Source organism: Biomphalaria glabrata, chromosome 3 (genome assembly GCF_947242115.1).
Source record: "Biomphalaria glabrata chromosome 3, xgBioGlab47.1, whole genome shotgun sequence".
Lineage (NCBI taxonomy): Eukaryota > Metazoa > Mollusca > Gastropoda > Planorbidae > Biomphalaria > Biomphalaria glabrata.
The window spans coordinates 50678604-50706524 of NC_074713.1; the positions used below are offsets into that span (position 1 = coordinate 50678604).

General features: G+C 34.1%; 1 protein-coding gene and 2 long non-coding RNA genes across 7 annotated transcripts; 1 reads left to right on the forward strand and 2 right to left on the reverse strand.

The window, feature by feature from the left end:
• Positions 1 to 976: 976 nt before the first annotated feature.
• LOC106055440 (uncharacterized) lies at positions 977 to 3677 on the reverse strand. Its single transcript, XR_008776812.1, has 4 exons — positions 3447 to 3677; positions 2295 to 2319; positions 1409 to 1465; positions 977 to 1051 (listed from the first exon to the last, which is right to left on the reverse strand). It is a non-coding gene; the product is annotated as an uncharacterized LOC106055440 (long non-coding RNA).
• A 2728-nt stretch (positions 3678 to 6405) lies between these two features.
• On the reverse strand, positions 6406 to 14067 carry LOC106075365 (uncharacterized). 5 transcript variants are annotated; one of them, XR_008776818.1, is made up of 6 exons: positions 13949 to 14067; positions 10167 to 10191; positions 8986 to 9042; positions 7632 to 7706; positions 6721 to 6828; positions 6406 to 6608 (listed from the first exon to the last, which is right to left on the reverse strand). It is a non-coding gene; the product is annotated as an uncharacterized LOC106075365 (long non-coding RNA). The 5 variants fall into 5 exon arrangements; XR_008776816.1 differs by having other exon boundaries at positions 10149 to 10191; XR_008776820.1 differs by lacking the exon at positions 8986 to 9042 and having other exon boundaries at positions 10149 to 10191.
• A 709-nt stretch (positions 14068 to 14776) lies between these two features.
• LOC106055439 (kelch domain-containing protein 2-like) lies at positions 14777 to 27567 on the forward strand. The gene is made up of 11 exons (XM_013211698.2): positions 14777 to 14980; positions 18619 to 18792; positions 19938 to 20151; positions 21067 to 21328; positions 21672 to 21794; positions 21892 to 22079; positions 22223 to 22419; positions 23519 to 23610; positions 24486 to 24540; positions 24823 to 24920; positions 26448 to 27567. Exons 1-11 carry the CDS (start codon positions 14907 to 14909, stop codon positions 26654 to 26656), a joined length of 1686 nt encoding a protein of 561 aa, XP_013067152.2. The 5' UTR covers positions 14777 to 14906; the 3' UTR covers positions 26657 to 27567.
• The last annotated feature ends 354 nt before the right edge of the window (positions 27568 to 27921 follow it).

Here is a 27921-nt window from a genome sequence, read left to right on the forward strand (position 1 = left end):
TGAAGCAATTTTATTTCACTATTTTTTCTTCTTTTAGCTGCCAGCAAAAATGTGGACCTATGTCAATAAGGTTCCTTTTTCAAACTGTAAGATATAGTTGTAGTTATAAATCAGATGAAGTAGAATTAATCAATTTATATGGTAAAATATCAAGAAAGATGTTAGTACATGGATAGTTCATTGACCTACACCAAACAAAAGTTAAGACACCATTTAGAACTGGGCAAATGTTTTCATTTCCCAGGATCAATTTTAATAAACCCTATCGCGTCAATTCCAGTATAAAATGCCTGAGAGAAAAACTGTCAATTATCAATTTATGATTTTTCTTAGTTACGTGGTACCTACTTCTCCATTTGGATTTTTTAAAAAGTGGTAGATCACATTTGAAAGGTGATGTTCACTGTTTCACAATGTTGTACACAATCACACCTGGTCTATCAGTACTAGAAATTAGAATCAAATTTTTCTGAGTGTCTACAGCGCTAAAAGTAAAAAATGCTTTCAGACCTGGAGATCTGTGGAGCGGTTGATGTAAATTTACTTTTCCACAACTAATTTTAAGTACTGATTAGAGTTGGATAGACTCAGGGACATCCTAAAAACCTCAGAAATTCCAAATCCCAGTCTTTACCAGGATTTAAGTACATAATTTTGCCTCATATTTCAGAACTTACCTGAGACACTGCGCTACTTAGCACCAGGCAGAATGCCTTATTACTTCAAGGCTGCCTCTATGGCATTGATTATCTTTTGCATTTTTTCACGACGGTCAACATAGCCATCACCATTCTGTAATTAATTAAGATTTATTCATGTTAGAATTAAAACATGATCTCACTTAAAAGGATTACAATGTGATATTAAATGTGCCTCAAAATGTGTGCAAACATTTCCAATTAATTTCTTTCCTTTCATTTTACTATTACTATAATGATAACATTTTTTAGCATTCTAAACTATTTAAAAATCAAACCTTTTTGGAATGAATTAGCTTGCCATTGACAGTCACTTCAAACCAGCTAGTGGCTGTAGGAGTGCCTTCCCCTGTCTAAAATTAGTAATGATATAATTAATAGTATCTATAGTTTTAAATCTTGGGGTATTTACTGTAGTGATATTTAAACATTGTGAATTGATAGTTGTTAAGTTTAAAATCATGGTAAAATAATAATCATCATCTCATCTCTGCCATTGGCCCCAAATGGGGAATAGGCTATGATTTTAAATCTTGGCATATTACAGTAGTAAGTTTAAAGAAGAAATTATAATAACAGCAGCTTAAGCACATCTAATGGGTAGTCAAACTTTTAAAGCTTCCTCATATTTCCCCATTAGAGATATATTGAAGCTTTCTAAGTTCATATTGTAATCATGTATGTACAGTGAAATAGATTAAAACACTTACTACTTCAATCTGTCCAGGTTTGAAGGTATCAAGCAGTTCCTCTCGAAACGCTTCATACTGATGAATAAGTAAATAAATTTTAAAATTGTTTATTTCACATGTTTAGGATGTTTATTCAGAATCGAAGATATAATTGAAGATCAAACCTCCTACAGGTCGGTGGGAAGGCTGGGGGTAGGTTTTGAACCTGGGTCCAGTGAAACAACTTTAAACCTTGTGATTAATTGAAATATTCCGCCCAAATAATGATTGATCCATTTATTGAAGCCTAATATTCATAAATTTTTAAACAAAATTTGGAAAATCATGATTTAGTTTTGAAGAGCTTACAGCTCAAAAGGCCAAACAATCTTAATAGAAGAGAAACTTGTTCTTTATGCCCACTGTCAAAGTCTCGCTTGTTTTTATACCCTAATCTATTTTATCTCTTCAGTAATTAGTTCCCCTTTCAGACATTGCAATCTATAGGGCAGATGATATTAAGGTCATCTGTTTCTTTGCCCAATGGTTAACAAGCAGGGTGTCATTTGACCAGCACAACAACCAACTGCCTTTACTTTCCCCAAATGAAGTCAGGTACCCTTTAGAGTTGGTAGGACTCAGGAGCACCCTAAAAATCCAGAAATTCTAAATCTAGGAGAATAATAACATAGTAATGTCTTGATTTGTGCTGCTCTCCTCTTCCTCTCTGATCAGGATTTGAAGATAATATCAACTATATATATATATGTTCACTTACTAGAACAATTGTTAGGTGAAGTTAAATGGGGGGGAAAAAATTCTAAGGTATGAATAAAAACTCAGTTAAATGATCGTTAAGACTCAGGAAAAAATAACAAAAAGGTGAGTTCAATTAAAAAGATTTGAAGGAAAAAAACATCTTTACCTTGGACCTGTAACCTCAGGCTCCGCTGAAAAGAAAATGCCAAAGTTAAAAATCTTTTTTGAGTTTTGTGATTATAAGATTTTCTTAAGAAACTTAAATTGAAAAAGATTACAATAACAAGTTTAAATAATCTGATAAAAGCAATAGATGCTGTCAATTTATATCATTATATATTACATTTTCTAAGATGTACTTTATTAACTCTTTCACTCTGTAATTATTTATCACATTCTGGTGGAATCAATGCTGGTATCATCAGTTAGGAGAGAAAGAGTTAATGCCTGATTCTTCTTCCAAGAGCTACATTTACTAGATCTACTCATTCTAGCAATCTAGTACTATTTTATTTGTCTTTTTTTTTTTAGATTGACAAAACTGTATAGTATTGAAATTGTCTAAATATAAAACTAGATATTCTACCATCGCTAGTGTCAGTGATGAATGTCCATTGGCACCATCACAATCACTGAACCAGAACAAATCACAATCATGACAATGCCATCAATAACTACAAGTCTACTAGATCTATTATGGACCTATATAATTATATATATATATATAATAATATTTATATCATTATCTAGATCTATTCTAGATCAATATCTAGATACTAGATATATCTAGAATCTAGGTTGATAAAAACAAATGTACTGAAAACCTTGAGTGGGGGCCGGGGGATTTTCAAATTCTCCCCTATCCTCCCACCCACCCTAGCCACGACACTGGCTATAACTATAATATAATGTTAAATCTAGAACCTAGAGTATATAAAATATATTTAGATCTACAGAGTTGTGTTAAAAATAGTTTTGATACTATACATACTTTACATAATATTGTAACATAGTAGAATAAACTAGATATAGATGAATTCATTTAAATAAGTGTATTACTGAGTTATTTACTCCATGGATACAATAGGTACAAATTCAAGAAATGGTATGATTATAGTAGGCCTATATAGTTATAGACAATAAAGTCAATATAGTCGAGTAGAGTCAGTAAAGACTAACATTCTATTTCGATAGATCTATACTATAACTATAGAACTATAGACAGTCAGTAGTCACAGTATAATGTATAGTGAAGTGCTAATTTACTTAGAAATATATATTATAATAGATCTATTATCTATACCCTCTAGTCTCTTACCAATAGACGACATGCACCTTGACAACCATTTTCTTTTATCTGCTTATAAGCAAGATCAAGTCAGGAATGTAATATGTTTCAGACTCGGATTATGCTTACGTCCGCTGCCTGTAAGTCGCGTCTCTAAAGTGCAGTCGTTAAGGTGTTATGCATCTATTTATAAGTCAAAATCGTTAAAATGACTAACGGGAGATTATTCATTTGACCTAACCCACTACCTTGTATCTGGCAAACAAAATAATGTGTAGATTTTGGAGCCAGTTTGTCCAGGTAATCGGTTTTTTCGTGTAAACGTACGAATTAAATGGTATCGATACAAACTTAGGGTTGATAGTTCCACCTGAATGGTTTTATTGACAGTTGAAATTGGCTTTCTATCCAAGTGGGCGGGGAAGGTTGTGGATGTGCCAGTGTTACCAGTGACTTGGCAGAATTTAAGTCATTGATTAACATGCATGACGCGTAGGATCTAATCATCTTTTTTTGAAGTAACGTCTGTATTATATATATGTGTCTGTGTCTGTATTATTCTATATCAAGACAATTACTGATTAAAACCTTAAAATTATGGGTTTAAAGGCTATGTAACATGCGTAGGCATTATTGGGTTGAATGTAGAATTGTAGATCTATAGACTATATAGGTCATTCAAAATTCACAATAACTCTTAATATTTCAGTTGTCATTTCTTTTATAAAGTTAGTCCGTTGTCGTTTAAGTTCATCACATCAGAATATTGTTTTGTTGATTTGTTATGTGAACAAATTCTTTTTGGGGATAATAAAGCTTATGATATTATTATCATTAATATTTGATTGCAGCACACAGTGCAGTGCTGAATTTAGCTATAGGCAATAGATGCTATAGCTTAGGGTCCGCACTTGTCTGAAGGCCTCCTAAAAATTATTTTGAAAAAAAAAAAGCAAAGGAATAATTAAATTGCAGTATGTTGTCCAAGGGGCCCCATATAGCTTAGTCTAAATCTGGTCCTGACACAATGGTACATCCTGGCAGATCCAGCGATGCCTCTGATTTCAAACTGTATCGTCTACCTGGCGTTCCTTTCGACACATCAGCTGTATAGGGAGGGTGGAATTGCTGTGTGGGCAAAATCGTTCCGTCGACCCCTAGCTAATGTCCAGTCTGTGATATGATTAGAGACGAACAATAGTTTCTCCTCGACTGAAGGAGGTCATGCAGCTAACTATGTCATTCTTTGGTAGTGCTATGAACATACATTGCCGTTTGCGAAAAACATACTGATTGTGGTCTCCCCTTTTATGAATTAAATTAGTATCGAGAGACGATGTTATTTTATTGCATTTGACAAGCTCAACTACACACACACACACACACATTATGATGACGTATGTAAAGGTGTCTCCAACACAAACTAGAAAAACAAAAAAAAAGCTTTGACGAAGTGTAATTCAATCAATTAGTTTGGATCACTCGTGTAAATAAATTTGCACTAGATCTAGATCAATAACAATAAATCTTTGCGATTCGAAATACTTTTAGCAATTGTTTTTATTTAGAGCCATTTCAGGCTTTTAGCTTTCTCATTGCGCTGTGATCCTATCACTTGTCTGGACTAGTTGGGGAAATGAATGGGGGGGGGGATATCTGGGTGATTTTTTTAAAACCAGATTCGCTTTTTAAAAGCATTTATTTAAAAACAAATAAGGGGGGAACGACCTGAATTCCAACTCATGTCTCACGCCTCCTCAAGCCGATATACTAACCACTCTGATAGTGAAGTGCTTATGACTATAAAAGATTGTAAAGTTATTTATTGTTAGTTTCAAACTTACTTAAACGGCGACCTATATAAAGGGGACTAAGTTAGCTTATACCACCACCTTAGTCGAGTACAATATCTTTCCGTTGTTCGAGATACCAAACAAAATAATTAAATACCTATAGTTAATAAACTAATTGGTTAATTTATATAGCTTATATATTTGCCTTTACCTTTACCTATCCCTTAGTCTGTTGGACCGTTGGGGCACCACGTAAGATTCGTCGACCTTCCTTCTCCATTCCTCTCTGTCCTAAGCCTTAGAACCTCATTCAATGGCAAGCCCGTCCAATCTTTTATATTGTCCTCCCATCGCTTTCCCTGTCTGCCTCTTCTTCTTTTTCCTGGTACTGTTCCCTGAAGGAAGGTCTTAGCTAGCCCCGAAGTTCTTGTAATATGGCCATATATTTTTAACGATAGTTAGCAGGTCAACATGGGGTCCAATCGCTGCAGTAACCCTGTCTCTAATCTCTTAGTTTGTGATGCGGTCTTTAAATGTGATACCTAGGATCCTTCTGTAGCATCTCAACTCCAACGCTAGGATCCTCCTCTCTACCTCTGCAGTCAGCGTCCAAGACTCACAAGCATATGTGGCCATGACCAGGGAGCGCATCAGTCTGATTTTGGTGCCAAGGGCTAAGCCCTTGTCTTTCCAAAATATTTAAGTTTTGATAGGGCTGCTGTAGACCGTGCTATTCGGGCCAATAGTTCCGGTTTCGTTCCCTCATCTGAGACAGTATGTATATATTTATATGTGTGTATATATATATATATATATATATATATATATATATATATATATATATATATATATATATATATTGATTCTTGTGTTATCAGGTAAAAGAAATAATTATGCACAATTTCAGCTTGATCCGAGATTTGGTGCCAGACTAATCACGTTTACAAACGTTTTACCAGACAGCCTGAGTGGATATAAACTTTGTCAAAATATACTCCTGTATTGGAGATTTTCGAGATAAATTAAACACTGTCAAGAAGGATAAATTGAATATATATTGAATATTGCCAACTTTTTTTCTACTCGAGCTACAGAAGGAATTTGATTCTGCAGTGCAAAAAAAAAAAAGTACACAAATTATCATGTAAGTTAAAAAAAACAACAACAGCCTATTAACCAACTCAAAGTCATATAACTTCATTGTACATGCAGTGTATTGTTACATAATTACATATATATATTTTTTTTAAGTATTAATAGCAATCAGCAATCATTCCTCAATCAGTCGATCTTAGAAAACAAAACGCCTTTAGTCTATCATGACCTTGACCTTCCCATTTTTTAATCAAAGCCAGTCATCATTAAGCGTCGTTCCCTGTCTTGTTCAACTGACTGACTGCTGAAATAAACAATTGTTTCGTATCTTAATGGAAAAGAAATTTCGTAATTCTCTTTTTCTAAAGTTTCAAAAGAAAACAAAATGTCTTGTTTAAATTATATGAAACTTTTACCTTGACAAACCGAGACAGACATTTGTATTGAAACTAATTCATGACCTTGTTAATGGTGCGGATTATTTTCTGCAATTTCTCTGGACTGTCAACAAAGCCCTCGCCGTTCTGTTGGATATAAAAATAACTTTGCATCGAGATGTCTTGGAGACAGAAAACACGAAAGCATTGTTCTTAAGATAATAATAATAATAATAAGGCTTATCTTTGAGTCCGAAGATTTATGAGGAATGCAGTTGTTAAGCGCTTCCGCGGTGTCTAGTACTTGAAATACAAACAAACTCAACTGGAGGTAATACCGAACTGAATGCTGGAACAGAGAACATCGGCGAAAGGTCGAAACAATCAGTATAGGTAGTGACGCTAGTGTTGAACATCAAACACGTTTAATACTCAAGAAGGGAACCGTCGAATGTCATCTACTTCTAGCCGTCTATATAATGTTTCTTATTCCTACTGCGTCTCATAGAGTGTTCTTACTTTTTAAAGATCTCTCACGTCATCGCCGCTAAGTAAAAACTTCCTCCTATTCCCGAAACAAATAACTAATTCCTAATCGTGTCATAACGCGGAAGCGCTTAACAAGTAATTCCCGTGACCTACATATTTTGCCACACACCATTAATAAAGATACTTAATATATACAAACACAATGTCAGGTGTAAAGACACATTTCTTATTCCATATGCAAGGACAAATACGTACAAGTGCTTCTTCCCTAGTGTCACTCTAGCATTGTTTTGTTTGTTTTACATGTATTAAACGTTCCTTGAACTTCCTTCAGAAACTCATTAAACAAACAGTTGACTCTCGTCACATTGATTGTCATGGGCGAGGCAAAGAGAGAGAGAGAGAGAGGAGGGGGAGAAGGAACGGAAAAGAGACTTTCAATTATATAAAACTACATCTACCTTTTTGGAATGGATAAGTTCGTCATTCAAAAACACTTCAAACCAACCCATATATTGAGGGTCTCCTTCGCCTGTCTGAGGGGAAAAAAAACACAACAAAACTATAAAAACTATAGTGTGGTGCAAAACTTTTATTTTCCAAAACATAAATGTATTCCAAATACTATCCACCTACTTTTGGACAATCATCTTTATCATTTAAGTAAGTACACTTCCAAGTAGTAATGGAGAGGGATTATGCGCATCACTTTTACAACTATTCTCTATTAATAGTAACAAACACAGGAAGCTTTTTTTTAAAATCTATTTAGTATGCATATAAGTTGAACATTATTTAAAATAACAATTAATAAGTAATTTTTCATATTATCGTGTGAACTGCAGCACCTACAGTAGCTATAGAACACTGGAGTAAAGGATTTTTTTTGTAATGAAATGTTTTTTTCTTGAGGAATAAGAGATTGTCCTTTTACAAAATAATTAGAGCAATTATATATTCATTATTAGACATTAATTAGGCCAGATTCACATCTAAATTCACATTCACTTACACCTATCCTTTGGTCTGTCAACCCCTGGGGCACCACACAAGATCCGTCAACCATCATTCTCAATTCTTCTATGTTATTTGTCTTTGATAGAATTTCATTCTGATATTCTTTCTGAAAATATCAAAACCTGCCTTTTTACCTGACTGAGTGGACCACTTCAAAGGGCCGATTTTGAGTTTGTGTCTCCATACAAACTGTCTTTGTAACCTTTTTTTTTTTTTTTTTTCAGTAGTTTGCAGGTCATCGTGGGGTTCAATCGCTGTAAAACACTGTCTCTACTCTATTCGTTTGTGATGAGGTCCTTCAATGTTATTCATTGCCAGGGCCCTCCTCTCTAGTTCTGCAGTCAGCGTCCAAGACTCGCAAGTATATAAAAACGTGGCCATGACCTGGTAGCGCATCAGTCTGACTTTAGTGCCGTGGGCCTTTGTCTTTCCATATTGTTTTGAGTTTTGCAAGTGCTGCTGTGGACTGTGCAATTCGAACTAGTAGCCTAGTTCAGGTTTGGTTTCCTCATCTGAGATGATAGCTCCGAGGTATTTAAAACTACAGACATTTATCAGCTTTTCATCTCCAATGCTGATCCCCCTTTTTTAAAGGCATGTTTGCTATTGGTCATAATTTGAGGGTTGTTTTTTCCCCGTCAATTATTTGGGTTAGGCAATTTCGGCAATTATTTGGGCTAGGCAATTTCGGCAATTAATAGGGTTAGGCAATTTCGGCAATTATTTGCATGCCAGATGCTGAGGAAGTCTTGTCTATGCACATCACCAAGTCAGCTAGGTCTACTTCTAAAAACTCACCACTGTCACTAGTCCAGGCTTGAAGGCATTGAGCAGACGATCACGGAGATGATCATACTTTTAGAGGGAAAGAAAAACAAAAGTAAAAAAAAATAGCTTTAAAAAAGGAAAAAACAAATTTTTGCTTAATAATACGAATCTTCATTAACAAACAAGGTAAAACAGTAAAGAAAGGCTATAAATGTTTAAACAATTAAATCATACATTGAAGTTTCCTTAAATGTTGATATGGTTCCGGACAAGTCTGAGACACATTACAAGATAAACTTTGAACTCCCGTCGGGATGCTTAAGAAACGAGAGAAACTAGTCGATTGCACTGGGGGGAGGGGGGTGGAGGAAAGCTTAACACCACTACTCATTGGGCTTTTTAAAAAAGTTTTTATTGCCGACAGCTGCACCGTTGATTTGGTACAGAAAAGGAAAACGTGAAAGTTTTCCAGGTGTGCTCGGCCTTCTGCCTCTCCTCTTATCCGAGTTGCTTGGGGCACGAACCATAGTTAATAGATTTATAAAAATTACATCTGCTCGGATCCCAACAAGACAGAACAGTTGTCAGGACAGGAAGATGGAAGGGAGTTTCCAATGGCCCAAAGCTCCAAGAGTCTTCGACTCAATTCTTACGAAGATAAACTATTAGGGGAACTGCCTAATCTGAAAAATTAACCAATTATTTAATCATTTAGTACTAATTAATAACTTTTGTTTTACATAGCAGAAAGGGTGCTTATTCTTGTAATTTTAAGATAAATGGTTATAATTAGCGGTTATTTCCCCTTGGATGAGCTTTGGTTTTAAAAAGTATTCTTTTCTTCTACTTGTTTATTGTAGAACTTGAAATAACTTATACAAACTTCTTTTTTAACTACAACTAATATAAAGTTTGTTCAGGCTAATCCAACTTGGGCTGTGATATGAAACTAGCAATAATAATATGAAATGATATTTTAAACAAAATCTAACTCCCTACGAAAAAAAAAACATACACTTCTTTACTCTTTCAAATGTCTGGGTCGTGTCACGTTCTACACATTGATTACAACAGACCATGTCGTGATTTCATCATCTCTCCAAGACCAATAACGAATGCACCCTTTCTTCATCATCACCTCGGAAACACACTCACACACAGACATAATCAACTTTTATGCTACAGTAAGTTACCGGTAAATCTGTAGTTACCTTTACTCTATATCCTCATGCTCCACTAAAACAAAAATGAAAACAAAAGATATAAATATATATATATATATATATATATATAGGTAGATAGATAGATATAGATATATACACAGTGTTTTTTTTTTTGAAAAAAAAAGGTGCCGGTACTCAATAGTTGATGCCTAACTTTTAACAACTTTTAAATATTAATAATATACGTTAAAATACAAAATAATTAAAAAATGGATGCCAATTTTTTTTTTACATAATGTAAAAAAAATATAATTATTAATTTAATTATTAAAGAAGTGATCTTTCTGAAATGTGATGCAGAAATTCAGATAAACAACCAAACCGTAGAACAAGTGCAAGAATATCAATACCAAGGTACAACGATCAACAACAAACTGAAATGGAGTGAACACTGTCAAAACCTTTACACTAAAATTCACCAAAGACCTTTCTATCTTAGCAAGCTAAGGAAATTTAACATGGACAAAATAATGATTAAACTTTTTTTATACAGCAACCGTCAGCAGCCAAATTAACTTTGCCATCACCTGCTGGTATGGTAATACTAAGACTAATTAAAAAAGCATCCTTATATCACTCGAACACAGCTACCATCTCTTGAAGAGCTTTTTCATGAAAGATGCCTTTCCAAATCACTCACGATTCTTAAGGACAACCTGCACCCATTAAACCACTGTTACATAAGATCTGAACGAAGTGGTCGTCTCCTTTCCATTAGGACTAAAACAGAAAGATTTAAAAACTCTTTCATCCCACTTTCGGGAAGAGTGTTACAAGATCATCTGTCGTCATCGAGAAGTACATAGAAGTGAAGTCTATTTATAAAGCGCTGGTTATGAGTGTGTATGTGTTTCATGTGTGAATGTTGTTCGTATTTGCATCTATATTGTTATTGTTACAATAGTTACTCTGATGTCAATTGTAGTCAAATTGAATTACCATTTGAATGGATCAATAAAAATTATCTCATCTTATCTTATCTTATGTCAATGACGCTAATTAGAACTTTACTGTTGTCAATTTAAAAAAAAAAAAAAGATATACCTTTAACACTATCTCAATGTTTAGCCGTGGATGTTCATATCAACTCTCTTTTTGTACAGCTAGTTAATTGCCCATTTGTTCTTTAACTCTTTCTCTCCTAACTGATGATACTAACGTTGATTCCACTTGAATGTGGTAAATAATTACGGAGAGAAAGAGTAAAAAAAAGTGTTTAAGTTATCTCGTAAAAGCCTAATACTTCCCCATATTGCAGCGAGCTATTGGTCTTAACTGCTCACAGATTGCGATGTCACTGTGTTCAGGACTTTTAGACCGATTACTCTCGGCTCAGCGCTCTGCTAGACTGGCCGCCTCTGCTTTAATTCTTTTAATTCTAAATTAATTAATATATATATATATATAAATAAATACAAATCGCCTCTATATGGGGCCTTCGTTGAACATGCTGGGTTCTTTCATGCCGAGTCTGAATTTTTTTTTTCAACAATTTCTAATATAGTGCCCATATGATATCGCTCTGAGTTATAAATTTTACAAACTATAAACTTTACAAACTATAAACTTTACAAACTATAAACTTTATAAACTATAAACTTTACAAACTATAAACTTTACAAACTATAAACTTTACAAACTATAAACTTTACAAACTATAAACTTTACAAACTATACACTTTACAAACTATACACTTTACAAACTATAAACTTTACAAACTATAAACTTTACAAACTATAAACTTTACAAAATATAAACTTTACAAACTATAAACTTTACAAAATATAAACTTTACAAAATATAAACTTTACAAAATATAAACTTTACAAACTATAAACTTTACAAACTATAAACTTTGTCTGTACGTGTATGTTTTTGAAATTGATTTGTTTTAATGTTTTGTGCTTTGTTTTAGTAATAACTTGCATGACAAGATCTCAAGGAATACACTACTGTACATTACTTATAGGCCTACTCTTTTTACTAAAAACAAGGTTGCAAAGACAGTTTGTGTGGAAACACAAACTCATAATCGGCCCCTGAAGTGGTCTACCCAGGCAGGAAAAAAGGTAGGTTTCAATATTTTCAGAAGAATATCGGTATTAAATTCTATCAGAAGTGGTCCACCCAGTCAGGTAAAAAGGCAGGTATCAATAATATCATAATGAAATTCTATCAAAAGCAAATGACTTAGAAGAATGGAGAAAGAAGGTTGGAAGATTCTGTCCAGCAGACCAAGTGTGAACGTGAATGATAAGTAAGATGTGAACCTGGCCTAACTGATGTCTTATAATGAGTATCTAATTGATCTAAATGTTTTGTAAAGGGACAGTCAAAGCCTCAAGAAAAAAACATTTCCGTAAAAAAAAAAAAATCCTTTAGTTTTGTTCTTCATGGTGTCGAGTATGCGATAATATGAAAAACTACTTATTAATTGTTCTTTTAAATTATGTTCAACTTATTTGCATAGTAAATAGATTTTTCTCTTTAAAAAAAAGGTTAACATTTTTTTGTAAATGTAGTATTTCATATGTGGTATACCTCCTATACTTAACAGCCTCCAGTGTTTGTTACTATTAATAGTGAATAGTTGTAAAAATGGTGTATTTTTATGAAAAAAAGTGCTTGCATAATTTATTTAAAAAATTAAATTTTTCGCTTTCAGAAAAGAAAAAAGTAGCCGTGGCATCAGAACTTTGATGGATCTAAAATATCACGATTTCCGATTTTCATTTTCTCTTCTAGTTTCTGATATCTAAACGGGACGGACAGACCCACAGACAGGCCACACAAAACTAATAGCGTATTATCCCCTTTCAGGGGCCGCTAAAAATAGTACATCTTTAATTTAAAAAGAAACGCCATCACTATATATAGACTTGGTCTGCACTGAACTATAGTAAACACATACGAAGCCCGACCATGTATAATATATAGAAATTGATTATTTTTAATCAATAACTGCCAATCAATACAAGGCTGTAAGCTTATTGATTTATTTTTTTAGCATTGGATATTGATTATGTCGTGTCACTTTGCTTCTGGATCTATCTATCTATCTATCTATCTATCTATCTATCTATCTATCTATCTATCTATCTATCTATCTATCTATTTATCTATCTATCTATCTATCTATCTATCTATCTATCTACCTATCTATCTGACTAACTAACTATGATAATCTATCTATCTATCTATCTATCTATCTATCTATCTATCTATCTATCTATCTATCTATCTATCTATCTGTCTGTCTGTCTGTCTATCTATCTGTCTGTCTGTCTGTCTGTCTGTCTGTCTGTCTGTCTGTCTGTCTATCTATCTATCTGTCTGTCTGTCTGTCTATCTATCTGTCTGTCTATCTATCTATCTATCTATCTGTCTGTCTGTCTGTCTGTCTATCTGTCTGTCTGTCTGTCTATCTGTCTGTCTGTCTGCCTGTCTATCTATCTATCTATCTATCTATCTATCTATCTATCTATCTATCTATCTATCTATCTATCTATCTATCTATCTATCTATCTATCTATCTATCTATCTATCTATCTATCTATCTATCTATCTAACTTACAATAATAACCTATCTATCTATCTAACTAACTAACTAACTAACTATGATAATCTATCTATCTATATCTAACCAACTAACTAACTATGATAATCTGTCTATCTATCTATCTATCGAAATCTATACATCTATTTCCTGTCTGCCTATCTATTGAATGGGAAATGATATACAGAAAATGAAATACAATAAAATATTTACCAAAATTTTATATGAATATTAACAGCCATTTTGGAATTTAACCAGGAACAAATCGACTAGTGTAAAGCCCGAATTGTGGAAAATTAAGTTAACTACGTGCGTTGGATCGATTATAGCCCTAGCTTTTGACATTTGTCCATGCAAGACCCAAACATTATCAAGAACAATAATTATCTATGGGGGAGATAATGATATAAGGAATGTGTTAAGGTCTTAAAGGCGATATGGGTTGTCCGTCTTTTAAACTCGATCTATTTTTTGTTTTTGTTGGTTTGTTTGTTTATCTTCGTTGAGTGGCTGGTCCTGGAGCAGATTGGGAAATTTGTAAAATGACCCAGACCCAATGCAGCTAGAAGTTGCGGATTGCGAACTAAAGCTCGAGTGACCGGTATTCGTAGGTCAAACAGTACAAACAGAACATTGGTATCGAATTATTAGTGATGTCAAGAGAAAGACGAGATATGAATAATATTGCGTTAACCACACCAACGAAAGAGCCAATCATTTTAATGTTATAGAACTATAAATTATTATTTTTTTTTAAATTCATAAGCTATCAGTCGTGTTCTCATCTGCCAGATGCCAAAAATATTTTAAAAAATTGTTTTGTGTTTTTAAATTCAGGTTCTAGATTTGGTAATCTTTTCACTGGGTTCTTTCTCTGTGTAAAACAAAATAACTCGTAAATCATGTTTCCTTTGGCATAAATTGCTTTACTATTCTACCGTGACCTCCTACACACCACTAACTAAAATTTGGACTTTTATTTTGGTATCGACTACTTTGTTGTTGTTGTTATTTCCATACTTCCTGTGATTCTGACTTTTTATTCATTTTGGCTCTAAATTTTACGCGCCATATATGAATAGAGCTCATTCATACCCAATGTTGATGTTGATAATGTATTGAATGTAAAATTCTATTTTTAAACGCTTTGTTTTTAAGAACTTAATAAAAGATGAGCACATCACAAGAAGCAGATTTACTCTGCTTGTATAACGTCAAGTCTCCTCCAGTAGCTTTCACGAAAGAGTAAGTAGATCTTCTAGAATCTAGAATCTAGATGGAGTAGAGATAGAGAGTATTTATGATTTATCTTAATCTTGACTTAGAATCTAGATCTATTATTATTTATGCGTTTGAAAACGCCCACGGTTTGTAAACACCCAATTCACCCATCGTATTTTTTTAAATCACGGCGCTTTTATTGTAGTGTCTCTAGACTAGATGATAGATCTATCTAGATCAGCGACAGACTCACACAAGAGTAGAGCTTGGGCTTGGCTTAGCCTCGCCTGGGCTTGAGCAAGTTGAAGTTCAAGTTGAGGCTTTGACATGAGTCGACTCATGACTAGATCTAGTAGTTAGTAGTGTCATGTCATGACAGACAATCACAATGCTGAGACATGGATGATGACCGATGATGATGATGATCTGATTTCAGTGATTTGTTAGATATAGTTAGATTTACTGTTAGATCTATCAATTATCAACAAGCCAGCCAAAAATGATCTAGAGTTTTTCTAGAGTAGAGAGTCTAGATTCTAGATCTAAAATGTAGATTCTAGTTTTAAAATTAAAAGTACGTAACTAGATCTAGTCAATCAATTCAATCAGTTATCATCTACTACTAGATCTAGATCTATGTATCATAGTGACACAGATATAGTTAGATCTATCAATTATCAAAAAGCCAGCCAAAAATGATCTAGAGTATTTCTAGAGTAGAGAGTCTAGATTCTAGATCTAAAATGTAGATTCTAGTTTTAAAATTAAAAGTACGTAACTAGATCTAGTCAATCAATTCAATCAGTTATCATCTACTACTAGATCTAGATCTATGTGTCATAGTCATAGTGACACAGTCTATAGTCGACCGTGGCGTAGCTTCTAATTTCTATGCGACTGCAGTGGGCCCAGCGCTAATAGACCTCATTCACCAATTGTAAACAAACACCATTTAGCCACGTCATTCTCTATTCCTTCTATACAATTTACACATAATACACTACTGAACTTGACTGAAGCTATCATTTTTCATTTGATATGTTTTTTTCTGTGTTTTTTATCAATATTATTATGTGGCTATATATTTTTTACGATTGGTGAATGAGGTCTATTCTAGGTGTAGCTCCATCTGGAATAACCTGCCCAGTGTGCAGCCGAACATTCCGGGCTCACATAGATCTCACCAGCCACATGAGGAGGCATAAAAGCCCTTAGCCCACTGGATAACAAAGTGGTCATCATCGAACCAAGATGGACGAACTACTATATATATAATTATATATATATTTATATAGATCTAGGTGTAAATTATTAAATAAAACCATTTTATAACTTAGACTTAGGACTTAGTATCTATAACAGGTTTCCTGCTGCCTCCTGATTTGCCAGGAGCTCCTGGAAATCTGAAATTGCAAAATAGGCCTTTTACTGAAAAAGTCCTGGAAATCTCCGGAAATTATTAAAATCCTTTGAAAACTCATAAAATTCTCCTGAAATATATAGATCTAAACCACATGCACATTTGTCATTTTGGGGTGTTGTTCAATTTGGAAAACGCCAATCCTACATGCGATAAAAAAAATGGCATTATGCAATACCCATATTTATATAATTGTGGAATCTGGTGAATGAAGCTTCTAGTAATCTAGCCCATTCTCGCGCCTCAAACTAATGAAGAATTATTCTACTTTAAACCAGCAATTCTCAAAGATAGATTGAAACTTTTGTTAATTCTTGCTATTGATCATTGATCGTGATCTATGTAGGAAACAGAATTTTTATGATATACTGAACTGATTATACTGTATGACTTCGCTACACGCAAGGCTCGTATGTAGTAAAGAATGAATAAAATGCAAAGACGAATTTATTTTCAAATGCAAACTTTTAATTTTCACTTATTATTTGTGACCCTACCCAAACTGCACCCTGCGAACTCTGTTTTGCATAGGGCCCCACAACGGTTGAGCCCGGCCCTGTTATTTAAAGCGGGTGTATGTTGTATATGTATGGCTATTTTTTTTTCCTTGTAATTTGAAAATTTCCTTTTTTTGTTTTTCTGATTAAAATATCATGGAAATATTAAGAGACAATTTTTTTTTCCCAAGAGCTGTTAGAGGAACCTCTTTTTTTTTTTTAGAGAAACTCAAGAAAATGTCATGAAAACACTCAGTTATAAAGCAATGTTATGAATTTCTTTTCTTAGTGCAGGCTTAATTTCAGTTCTGTAAAACTTGAACAGGAAATTTTTTCTGGTGTCAAATGTGTTTTTAAATCGCCTGTGCAAGTTTCTAAAGTAGATTTAAATAAGTTACACTTAAACTAGACTATTAGATCTAAACTAGATCTAGAACAAAGGTCTAATGACTATAGATTGGACTAATAGATCTAATAATAATACTAATAGAAAATATTTACAATAAAATATTCTAATCTTAAACCTAAGACCACCCCTTGTTGAAGTATTTGAAGTCTAGAACTGTGTGTCAGTGTTTCCCAAACTTAATGATATTCTAAGTATTTTGCAGAACTTTGCTTGTTTTTTTAGATATATCGTATGGTGGCCTACTAATTCTAATTTGACCTCATATTATTTTTTTATGTCAAAATATGTTACAACATACAAATTTCTTTATATTTATAATGTCTAAAGGATGATTTTCTAACAAACACAATCTTTTCATGCAAGCTTTGTGGATGATATCTTAATACAGGTGCTCAAAGAAACACTTAAAAGATCTGCTTGGGTGCTAGTTTACCCTCACTGCGATAGAGAGCAATACCTGGCAACAAATGGCTTTTGAAAGAGACTGAGAACACTTTCAAAGCTTTCTGGACACAGCATACCATCATAATGTTTACATTAACAAAACATGCCCTCTGCCACTAACCAGACATCTTGCTGAATTAGTGTGGATGATCAAATCTATTACATTTATGCTCTGCTGTCTATATCTATAACACTTAAGTATCAGCTTATCCCACTCTTTTTTTAGTTTTATTATATTATATATGTCAGGAAATACATTTCTGGAGCTAAGAAAATGCTGGTGGCGGGGAGCTCAAATGTAAATGTTTAATGGTTTCTGTTACTTGTCTGAAAGTATTGAATGGAGTTAGACCTTACAGTAAAAATAAATGTCTACTTAAGTTACATGCAAAGGACTAACTCAACTGCTGGGTTGCATGAGTGTGTAGTTATATTGTTTTAACAGACATGTCTACATCTCTTTGTGCTTCTTTACTTCTGCTAATGCGAATGTCTGTTGGAGCTTATTACTTACGCAGTGGACTAAATACACTGAATAAAGATACTTGATAGCAGACAATTTAATAAGCTTATTGAATAAATATAGTTTGGCTAATCCAGCCCCAAAGGCACAACATACACTCAAATATTAACATCATAAAATATAGATACCATTCCATGTTCAGAAAAAACTAAACTTCACATAATACATATTCCAGCTGAAAACTACACATAATATACGTCCTTACTCTACAAAAAACCAAACAACTACTGAGGTTTACACTTCGTGGTCAGTCTCAGACCGTTAGCGTTCCTGTGCAAAAGGCACGAGATGATAACTTCGTGTTACAGTGAGTCTCAAACAATACTGTGACAAAGGCAAATAATAAATTCCAAATAATTTATTTTTTAGAGAACATCAAGAAGAGACCAGGTATATTTGCAAGTTTCCAAAAAGTGCCAAAATTGAAACATTGATGATATTGACTCAAGGGTTTTGGAATGACAGCCAAGAGATGATCATTGATGTTGACATTGTTAAAGGCAAGACAAGGAACAAACTCTGTTCTCTAAACACTTCTCAGCGGTACTTACTATTTTTTATTATTTTTTATTTTTATTTTTTTTTTTTGTGTCCGCCGTAAAGAACTCTTATTTATATTTGTAACAGCCTGTGTGCTATGTTGTAAAATGTTTTACATGTTTCGGATGTACCTTCAGAGTTCAAGATAATTTACTTCCTAGAGTCCAAACCTCCTGCAGGACAATGGGTATGGGCAGGTAGGGTTTGATCCCAGGATCATCGACAAGCCCAAGTGACAGTCCAGCGCTAATGGCACGACGAGGCAGCGATCCGCATTTTTAACTGCATAAATATAACAAAAACTTTTAAAAAATGTATAATATAATGGAAACATCCCTATGACTTTTAAATGAAACTATTACTTTATTGCATGTCTAGGCAAAGTGACTAGTGACTATTTCTAAGTTCAAGCTAGCAGTGAATAATATTTATATTTAATTTGACTATTTGCTGACTGACTAGAGTAGTAAAAATTATCTTATTTTGGTCCAGCTATTTATAAGCTTTTCAATTTATGGTCTGGTTGAAGAAAAAAGATATATATATATAATAGTAATGACAATAATCTTTATTATCCGTTTGGAAATGTAACAATTGTGCAGTACACATTTAACAGCACATTTGCAAGTACTAAACAAGTTATTCTGCTACAAATAGAATGAGTTTACCTTGTGTCCATAGATTCAAAAGACATGCCACTTGTCCGCCTAACCTGTTTCAGTTTAATGTCAGACACTGTTAATAGGATAGATATTGAGTATTACTATGCTCCTATAATATCTTATCTTCTTATCTTAATATTTGGAGAATTCTTCACTAGTTCTTGAATGGAAAGCATCTATTATGTGGTCTTCCTTTTTTTTTTTTTTTTTTTTTTTTTTTTTCAATGGTTCATTGGGATAGGATGATGAAGTATTAAGCCTTTTGTATAGGTGCTGTTAAATTTATATCAAGACTGGTTCAATTTTTGTCATTATCCAAAAATATTTGAAAGGTTACAGCAGCTAGACCAATAAGTATATCTTGAGTTCTGCACCTCCAATTTTAATTGCTTACTGCTTAGGTGAATAATATAAATATTCAGCCTTGTCAATAAAAACAGACCTTGTGTAATAGTTGTTTAATTTTTCTATTCTAAATCAAAACAGATGTTTCCAGTGGTCAGAGTCTGCCAGTTCTAACTCTTGTACCTTGAAATCTCTCAATAAATGTTCCCTTGTTGCCAGCATTAATAATAAGTCTGACGCTACTACCAAAGTCTTTGAACCAGTGCAAGATTCCATTGTTTCAAGTCCAGTGCTGACAAAAATCAAAGAGTCTGATAACATACAGAAAGAAAACGAAACGACGCCCAAAGCAGAAGTTAGTTGTTGATTTGATTTAAACATTATTAAAATGTTAAGAACTTCAGCTCCACGTCTTCAGAAACAGTGTCAGAAAAACTTAGTCACTTTGACTAAGGTTAAATTCAGACCAGTTTTCTCTCATGCTTTGTAGTCACTAAGGTTAAATTCAGACCAGTTTTCTCTCATGCTTTGTAGTCACTAAGGTTAAATTCAGACCAGTTTTCTCTCATGCTTTGTAGTCACTAAGGTTAAATTCAGACCAGTTTTCTCTCATGCTTTGTGAACATAATTTGGCCTGACGGTATTCACATAATTTGTGATGTGCACGGAAACCTCCCAGATATCACCCCCCCCCCCATCCCCCTTTTTTTTCCCGTTGTCCAAAGAAAGGATAGGTTTGTAGCATAATGATCATTGAGTTGTAGCTGCAGACTACGAAACCATTTTAAATGTTCTAATTTCTTAATGCCAAACTAGAACAAATTTCTTTTTAAACATAAATTACAGTAGCTTTATTGACAAATGCACAAATTCAACTTCAAAGAGTTATTTAAAGAGAAAATGTCGTTAGGTCATCTATATAGAACTTCTCTTCGGTCCAATCTTATTTCATGTCTTATTCTAACAAATTTTTTTTAGTTCCGAGATTACTACTCAATAAATTTCTCAAATTTATTAAATATGTTTCCTAACACTTACCCACTTTCTATTTAAAAAGTACTGTCAATCAATATGCCTTTAAAAGTGCTTGATCTTTCCATTTTTTTTCCCCATTGTATTTTATTGGGGTTTCAGTTTGTGATATCCATGAGCTGTAAAGTTGTCATTAGAACAGCCAATTTTTAAAAAAAATGTGAATGCAGAGAGCTTTATATAAAAGTACTCGTTAAACGAAAATATTTTTGCAACACCTTCTATAATCTAATTCCAGAATATGCTGAGTCAGTGCCGTTCCCCTCTTCCTGTTAAGCCATCAAAACGCAAGTATGAGGATGAAAATACACCAAAGCCTAAAACAAGACGCCAGAGAGCTTCGATGAATGCTCCCACTGTTGACAGAACACCACCTTGCAAACAAAAACTTCTTGAAGCCAAGGACTTGAACACAGTCCAAGCATTAAAAAAGACGTCTCCCTGTAAAGAAGTTAGCAAAGAAGGAAAAATAACTCGGTGTGTTGACCTTTCAGTCCGAGGTAAATTTACTAATTTTGTCATCTTTTTTCTGGGGAGGAGGAAATGTTTATCACTGAAGATTTTTAAAAAGTTATAAGTTCCAAAATGTCATGATTTCACATGTTATAAGGATCTGGAAATCTCTCCTTCCTAGAAGAAAAAATATAGAATTATTTGTTAAAATTTGAGGACTCTTAATTTCTTTATTTCCTATATTATAATTAGAAAATTAACACATGCATTTTAGGTATTCTTTCATTATTTATTATTGCTGATGAATTACTTATAAATAAATGTGAAATTCATCTAATTCTTTAAAAAGTACTCATTGAATCTGTATTTGAACTTTATACTTTCAATTAGCTCTGAAACCCAGTAACAGATGGGGACATACAATGACGCTTGTTAACAGTAAACAGGCAGTGATTATTGGAGGTCAAGGTGACAAGCAGCTGAGTCGAGACTCTGTCTGGTATCTTGACCCAGGTATGATAATTTCATAATGTGCAGTTAGCAATTTGAATTTACTAATATTTTAAGCAAAAATTGCTTTGAATGAATTCAATGGTTGTATTGTTTGCAGAGATGAGGTCATGGAAGTGTCCAGAAATCCAAACAGAAGGAGCCAAACCAGAGTATAGGATGGGTCACAGTGCCACATATGATCCCACTGTCCGGTGTATCTATGTTTTCGGAGGTTCTAAAAATGCCAAATGGTTTCATGATGTCCATATGTTTGATTTGGATGAAAAGAAATGGACACTGGTGAAGGTGTGTGTGTTTAAACTTAGCCAGGCTTCTAAATATCTATATGATTTAGTGTATTTATTATACTATGTCAGCTTTTTAAAAGACACAGCTAGCCTAAGATTAACCTATTAATCTTATTTTGTTTTCTGTGTTGATGTCCTTAGGCCAATGGCAAAGCGCCAACAAGATCTTATCACAGTGCCACTTTGTACAGACATGAGCTCTGGATATTTGGAGGTGTTTTCCCTCTACCAGACCCACAGCCAGATGGTTGTGACAATGAAATTCATATCTTCAGCCCTGTGATGGAAAATTGGTATAAGCCAATTGTTACAGGAGAGAAGCCCCTACCTCGTTCAGGGTGAGGAATGTCTTTAAGTTAATTCAGAAAATTTAAACTTAGGCCTTGAATATAATTTTTACTCTCCCTTCACGTTAAGGCGTGGGAAGCGTGGTCGAGGGGCCAAGTGCGCTTGAACTTGGCTTGGCTACCTAGAAGGGGGCTCGAGGTTCGACACCCGACTCGGGCAGAGTTGTGTTTACTGAGCGCCTAAAGGCAGCACGGAAAACCAACTCCTAGATACCCCCCCACTGGTCCACAAATGAGCTTGGACCAAAAGCGCTCTGAGCATGCTGTAAGCATGAAAGTAGCGCTATATAAAAGCTATGATAATAAGGCCTACACATTGCAAATGTTTCTTTATGAAAGATGTCAGCCATTGCCCAAATTTATTGAAGTACCAGTTTTTTATTTGTGTAAGCTAATGGAAGCTCCCCTTTTCTGACCTGCCTGAACAAGTCGTTATGTCAGGGAATGATCTAAGCAAATGTTAACTCCTTGCATCATTGTTACCAATGATTTGTATCCCAAGACTCTGAACATGGGGAGCAGTCCAACTCCTCCATTTTCCAATTATATACCCCATCAGCTGTGTGGTATTCATGCCATAGAAAGTCCTCTTAAGGAGCAATGTATTGATTGTGATGGCTTCTGGGGCTCTCTTTTATGCTGCCAATGCCAAGAGCTTGGCTCCATTAAGCACCCCAATGGGTGTTCTGTTTTGCTTTCTTATTGGCCATATTGTCTCTTCTAATGACTTTTCCATCTGGGTGGCATGAGGAGGTCGCAAAGCATTGCCTGGGTTAAAGTGCGACTGGGTTATTAAAATCTTTTAAATGCATCTTGTAACTCAAGCCAATTTTTATCATCCTTAATTGGAACTTCTCGGCAACCTATCAATGTGGTTTGAGTTAAAATCCTGACTCGAGCTCAGTTGTGTTTGCTAAAGGTAGCACAAAAACTGCCCAGATGCCCCCACATATACATAAAGGATTGGCTGGCCGCGTAATGGGCAGGGCTTGCTATAGAAAAACAAGTCAAAATAAACAAATTTTTTCTCCTTGTAAAAAGTGTGGGTTAACTAGGTTTTTAAGTATTAATGTATCATTTTCTATTTCAGGCATTCAGCAACACTTCTCAATGACCAACTGGTTATATTTGGAGGCTGGGACTTTCCTTTCTGTTACAATGATCTCTTCATTCTAGATTTGAGTAAGTTTATTTATATTATCTGTAGACAGTGCTGGTTGATCACAAGAAAAAGAAAAATTTCTTTCTCAAGGACCACACAAGTTGTAGACACATTAATAAATATTTTTTATACGGAAGCTAAAATATTCCAACTAGAAAATGTTATGCACTTTTTTTTTTTTAACAAATGTTTCAACAAAGTTAATGATCTATTTCCAGTGCAGTTAGAACAATTTAAGTGAAATAATTATTTGTCTAATATCTAGATCGACATAAAAGCATTTTCATCCCTGGGCATATAAAGGATAAGACCATTATCGGATGGCTGCCTGGTCGTGCGGTTTGCACGCTGGACTGTCGTTCAGATTTATCGATGGTCCCGGGTTCAAACCCTGCCCGCTCCCATCCCCCGTCGTCCTGCGGGAGGTTTGGACTAGGAAGTAATTATCTTCAACTCTGAAGGAACATCCGAAACATGTAAAACATTTTACAAACAAACAACATCATAGAGCACTAAATTCTTTATTTCTTTCATTGAAAAATAAAAAGCAAGAGTTTACTATACAGCAAAAGTATTGAAAGCAGTATATAATATGCTTATTTAATTAGAATTCAAATATATTTTTAAAGGCATTAAAGTGAAGTAAGTAGATCTAAAACTGAAAGGACAGTAGGAAAGAAAAACTTTTACAAGAAATATATTTTTCAAATTTCTGATTTAAAGTCTTTCGGACATTTATAGCCTGGCCAGTCCCCTATATCCCATATAGACACTATTTATAATAGTTACACATTAAATTTAAAAAAGTGATTGTGTTATGTTATAGCCAGTTGTTTATTTTATGACACCCTAAAATTACAATCTGAATAATTTTGTAATTACATTTTCATTTTAGCTACTGTTGATTGGTCATCACCTAAATGTACTGGTCAGCCACCCAAGCCTCGTTGGTAAGTTAATACATTACTCTCTGTTTATGCTTTTAATGAACAAATGGTGAAATAAAATAAAAAAATTAGATGTTATGACGAAATCTTAACATTTTATCATTCAACTATTTTATTCAACAGATGGGTGATGATTATCACTTCTAGTAGTTGTATTAGCTAAAACTATGACTATTAAAATTTTTAAGGTTTCAACAAAACATTTATTTCTTTTATTTTTAAAACAGTATTTGTGCAGAAAAAACAAAACACTTAGAAGTAATTGAACAATATTACTGTCCTCAGTTGGCATGCATCTTGTGCTTTAACCAATGATAGAATTTTCATTCATGGCGGCTATGATGGTGATAATGCTCTCTATGATGCTTATATATTTCATCTCGGTAAGTTTGTATTGTTTATAAAGTTTCCTTTTGGAACCTTCTTTGAGTTCTTTGAAATAGCTTGTGAAAAGGTCTTTTCCTGTGGTTAGTGTAGATGGTGGCCACCACAATGACCAATAAGTTTTTCCCTTAAGAAGTTGCTAGAAACTTGCTAGAAACTATCTACCATATACCTAAGAGAAGGGTTATAACTCTGTATTAACCATGATAAAAAAATCATTTATTTGTTTAAATTCACAAACTCTTATAAAGAAAAAATAATAATAAAGAAAACTAGTCCTGGAAATTAACTTCAAGTTTCAATTCCAGAAAGAGATCAATGACATTTAGACATCACATCAGGTTTAGTTTTGCATTCCGCTCTCCAGTTTAACATCATCAATGTTAAATCTTGTGTTTTCATCATCACTATGGCTGTACACCACTTTCCCCAATAGGCACGGTGGCTGAGCGGTAGAGTGCTTTGCTTCTGAACTGGGGTTCTGGGTTTGAATCCTGGTGAAGACTGGGATTTATAATTTCAGGATCTTTGGTCGCCTCTGGGTCCACCCAACTCTAATGGGTACCTGACATTAGTTGGGGAAAAGTAAAGGCGGTTGGTCGTTGTGCTGACCACATGACACCCTAGTTAACCGTAGGCCACAGAAACAGATGACCTTTACATCATCTACCCTATGGATCACAAGGTCTGAAAGGGGAACTTTACTTTACTTACACCAATCATTAGTTTCTTATCCTAGAGTTGAAGCAATATATACATATACATAATATTCCAATTGTAATCTAATTCATTATAGACTAAACATTTGACAAATACCTTCCATTTTGGATACTGAAAAAAAATAATTTTTTAACAAAATCATAAAAATATTTTTTCACATGATGCAGATACCGAATAAACAATTAAAATAGCTTCACTATTGCTCTCGAAGGTCAGAGTTAGTGAAAGTGACACCATTAAAAAAATCCCAAGTATTTATCAATACCTGCCTCAGGAAGATTCTTACAAGTCGTTTACCAGACAAAGCTGCAGCCCATTGAAGTAGATATCCTTCAGAAACGCTGGAGATGCCACACCCTTCGTAAGCCTGCAACAACATTACAAAAGCCCTCACCTGCAATGCCCAAGGACAAAAGGAAGAGTAAACATCCCAGTAATACATGGCGCCATGATTTGGAAGCAGATTTAAAAGACTTGGGGACAGTTGGAGATACTTAGTCAAGAAATGAGATGGAGTGCATTCGTAAATGAAGTGACTTAAAAAATTTCAAAATGGTCAACTTTTCCTATTGCATGTCATTGGTGCCAGGATTTTCTAGTTCAGTGATATATTTGTTAAAGCACCACGTGGTGTTTATAAGGACCAATCATCCTCCTTTATTTTAAGATTTTTCAACATAGTCGTTCATAGCAGCCAATGGCTGTGCTCTCCTTTGTAGTACTTTAATAACAGTCCTGTAATAGTTGTTAAGATATATTGTTTCAACTGTTTTTTTAATTTAATTTTTTTTTTGTTGTAATTTCAGAAAATAAAAACTGGCAGAGATTGGCTGTAGAGAATGCCCCGTCACCAAGGGCTGGCCATGGGTGCTTTCGCTTGCCCTCAAACTATGAGTCACAGGAAGAAGATGAGATCATAATATTTGGAGGCGGTGACAATGATGGCACATACTTCAGTGACCTGCTTGCATTTTATGTCCCATTCAAACCCAAAGTGTACATAGAGGCTGAATAGACTCTCTACTCCATGTGCCTTACCTAATGTCCCTCTATATATATGTACTAACCAAGTTGTTCTTTCTTGTAAGGTGGGGATTTTGTTATAAATTAACAGAATCTACAGACTGTAGCAAATAGTACAGGCCACCCTTCTTTCTTGTTTTCATACAAAAAGAACACAAATGTTGAATCCAGCCATGTATTTACAAATAAACTAGTAGAGTTTTAAATTCAAGAAAACCTTGATGTATACAATGGACCTCATTCACCAATCGTAAACAAACAACATTTAGCCACGTGGTACTCTATATCTTCTATATAATTTACGATCTAATGTTTAATTCATGATGGTTGTCACGTGACAGGTTTTTTTTTCTCGTTCTTTTATCAATAAGATCACGTGACTAAATGTTTGTTTACGATTGGTGAATGAGGTCAATTCTGTTCATGTATAATTACTGTAAGTGAGCTATATGAGGATGTTTTGACTTTTTCTTTTATGGAGTGAAATTTTCATGTAATATTTTATTTTACATCTTTGTTGTAAGAATCAAAGGGACACTACTTTAGAGGCAGCACTTGTATACATGTTTAATTTGCATTTTTTTTTTTTGTTCTTTTCACATTTGGTTTACTTAGTTATGTTCTTTGGTTTGCTAATTAATCTTTTTTTAATTTGGCTCTTTTTTTTTTTTTTTTTTTTTAAACTTAAAGTACACCAGTGAGTATGTTAAATTGTCTTGTATTCTTAAAATGTAACTTAAAATGTTAATCTGCATCTCTCTACTATATAATGCAGAAATGGTGTGGATAATACTGCCCAATGTATATTTTTATAACTGTATTAGCTTCATGGTAAATCCTAACTGGCCCATTGTATTTTAATGTATTATCTCTTCATGCAATAAATTTTGACGCTACATTGGATCAAGTTTGTTTACTTAGGTGACTATGTATGAAGCGCTAGTTGTAAAAAAAAATAAATAAATGAGAAATAACATTTTTAGTGTTCACTAGTCAGTAAGTAACTATTGTTAACAGTAAAGTTCCCCTTTCAGACCTTGCCATCTATAGGGTGGATGATGTTATGGTCATCTGTTATTTTGGCTAGCAGTTTACGAGCAGTGTGCTGTGTGGCCAGCACAATGACCAACCCTCTTTACTTTCCCCAACTAAATATCCCGAAATTCAAAATCCCAGTCTTCGATGAGAATTGAGCCCAGGACCCCAAGTTCAGAAGCTAAGTACTTAATTACTCAACCACAGCACCATTTATTTACC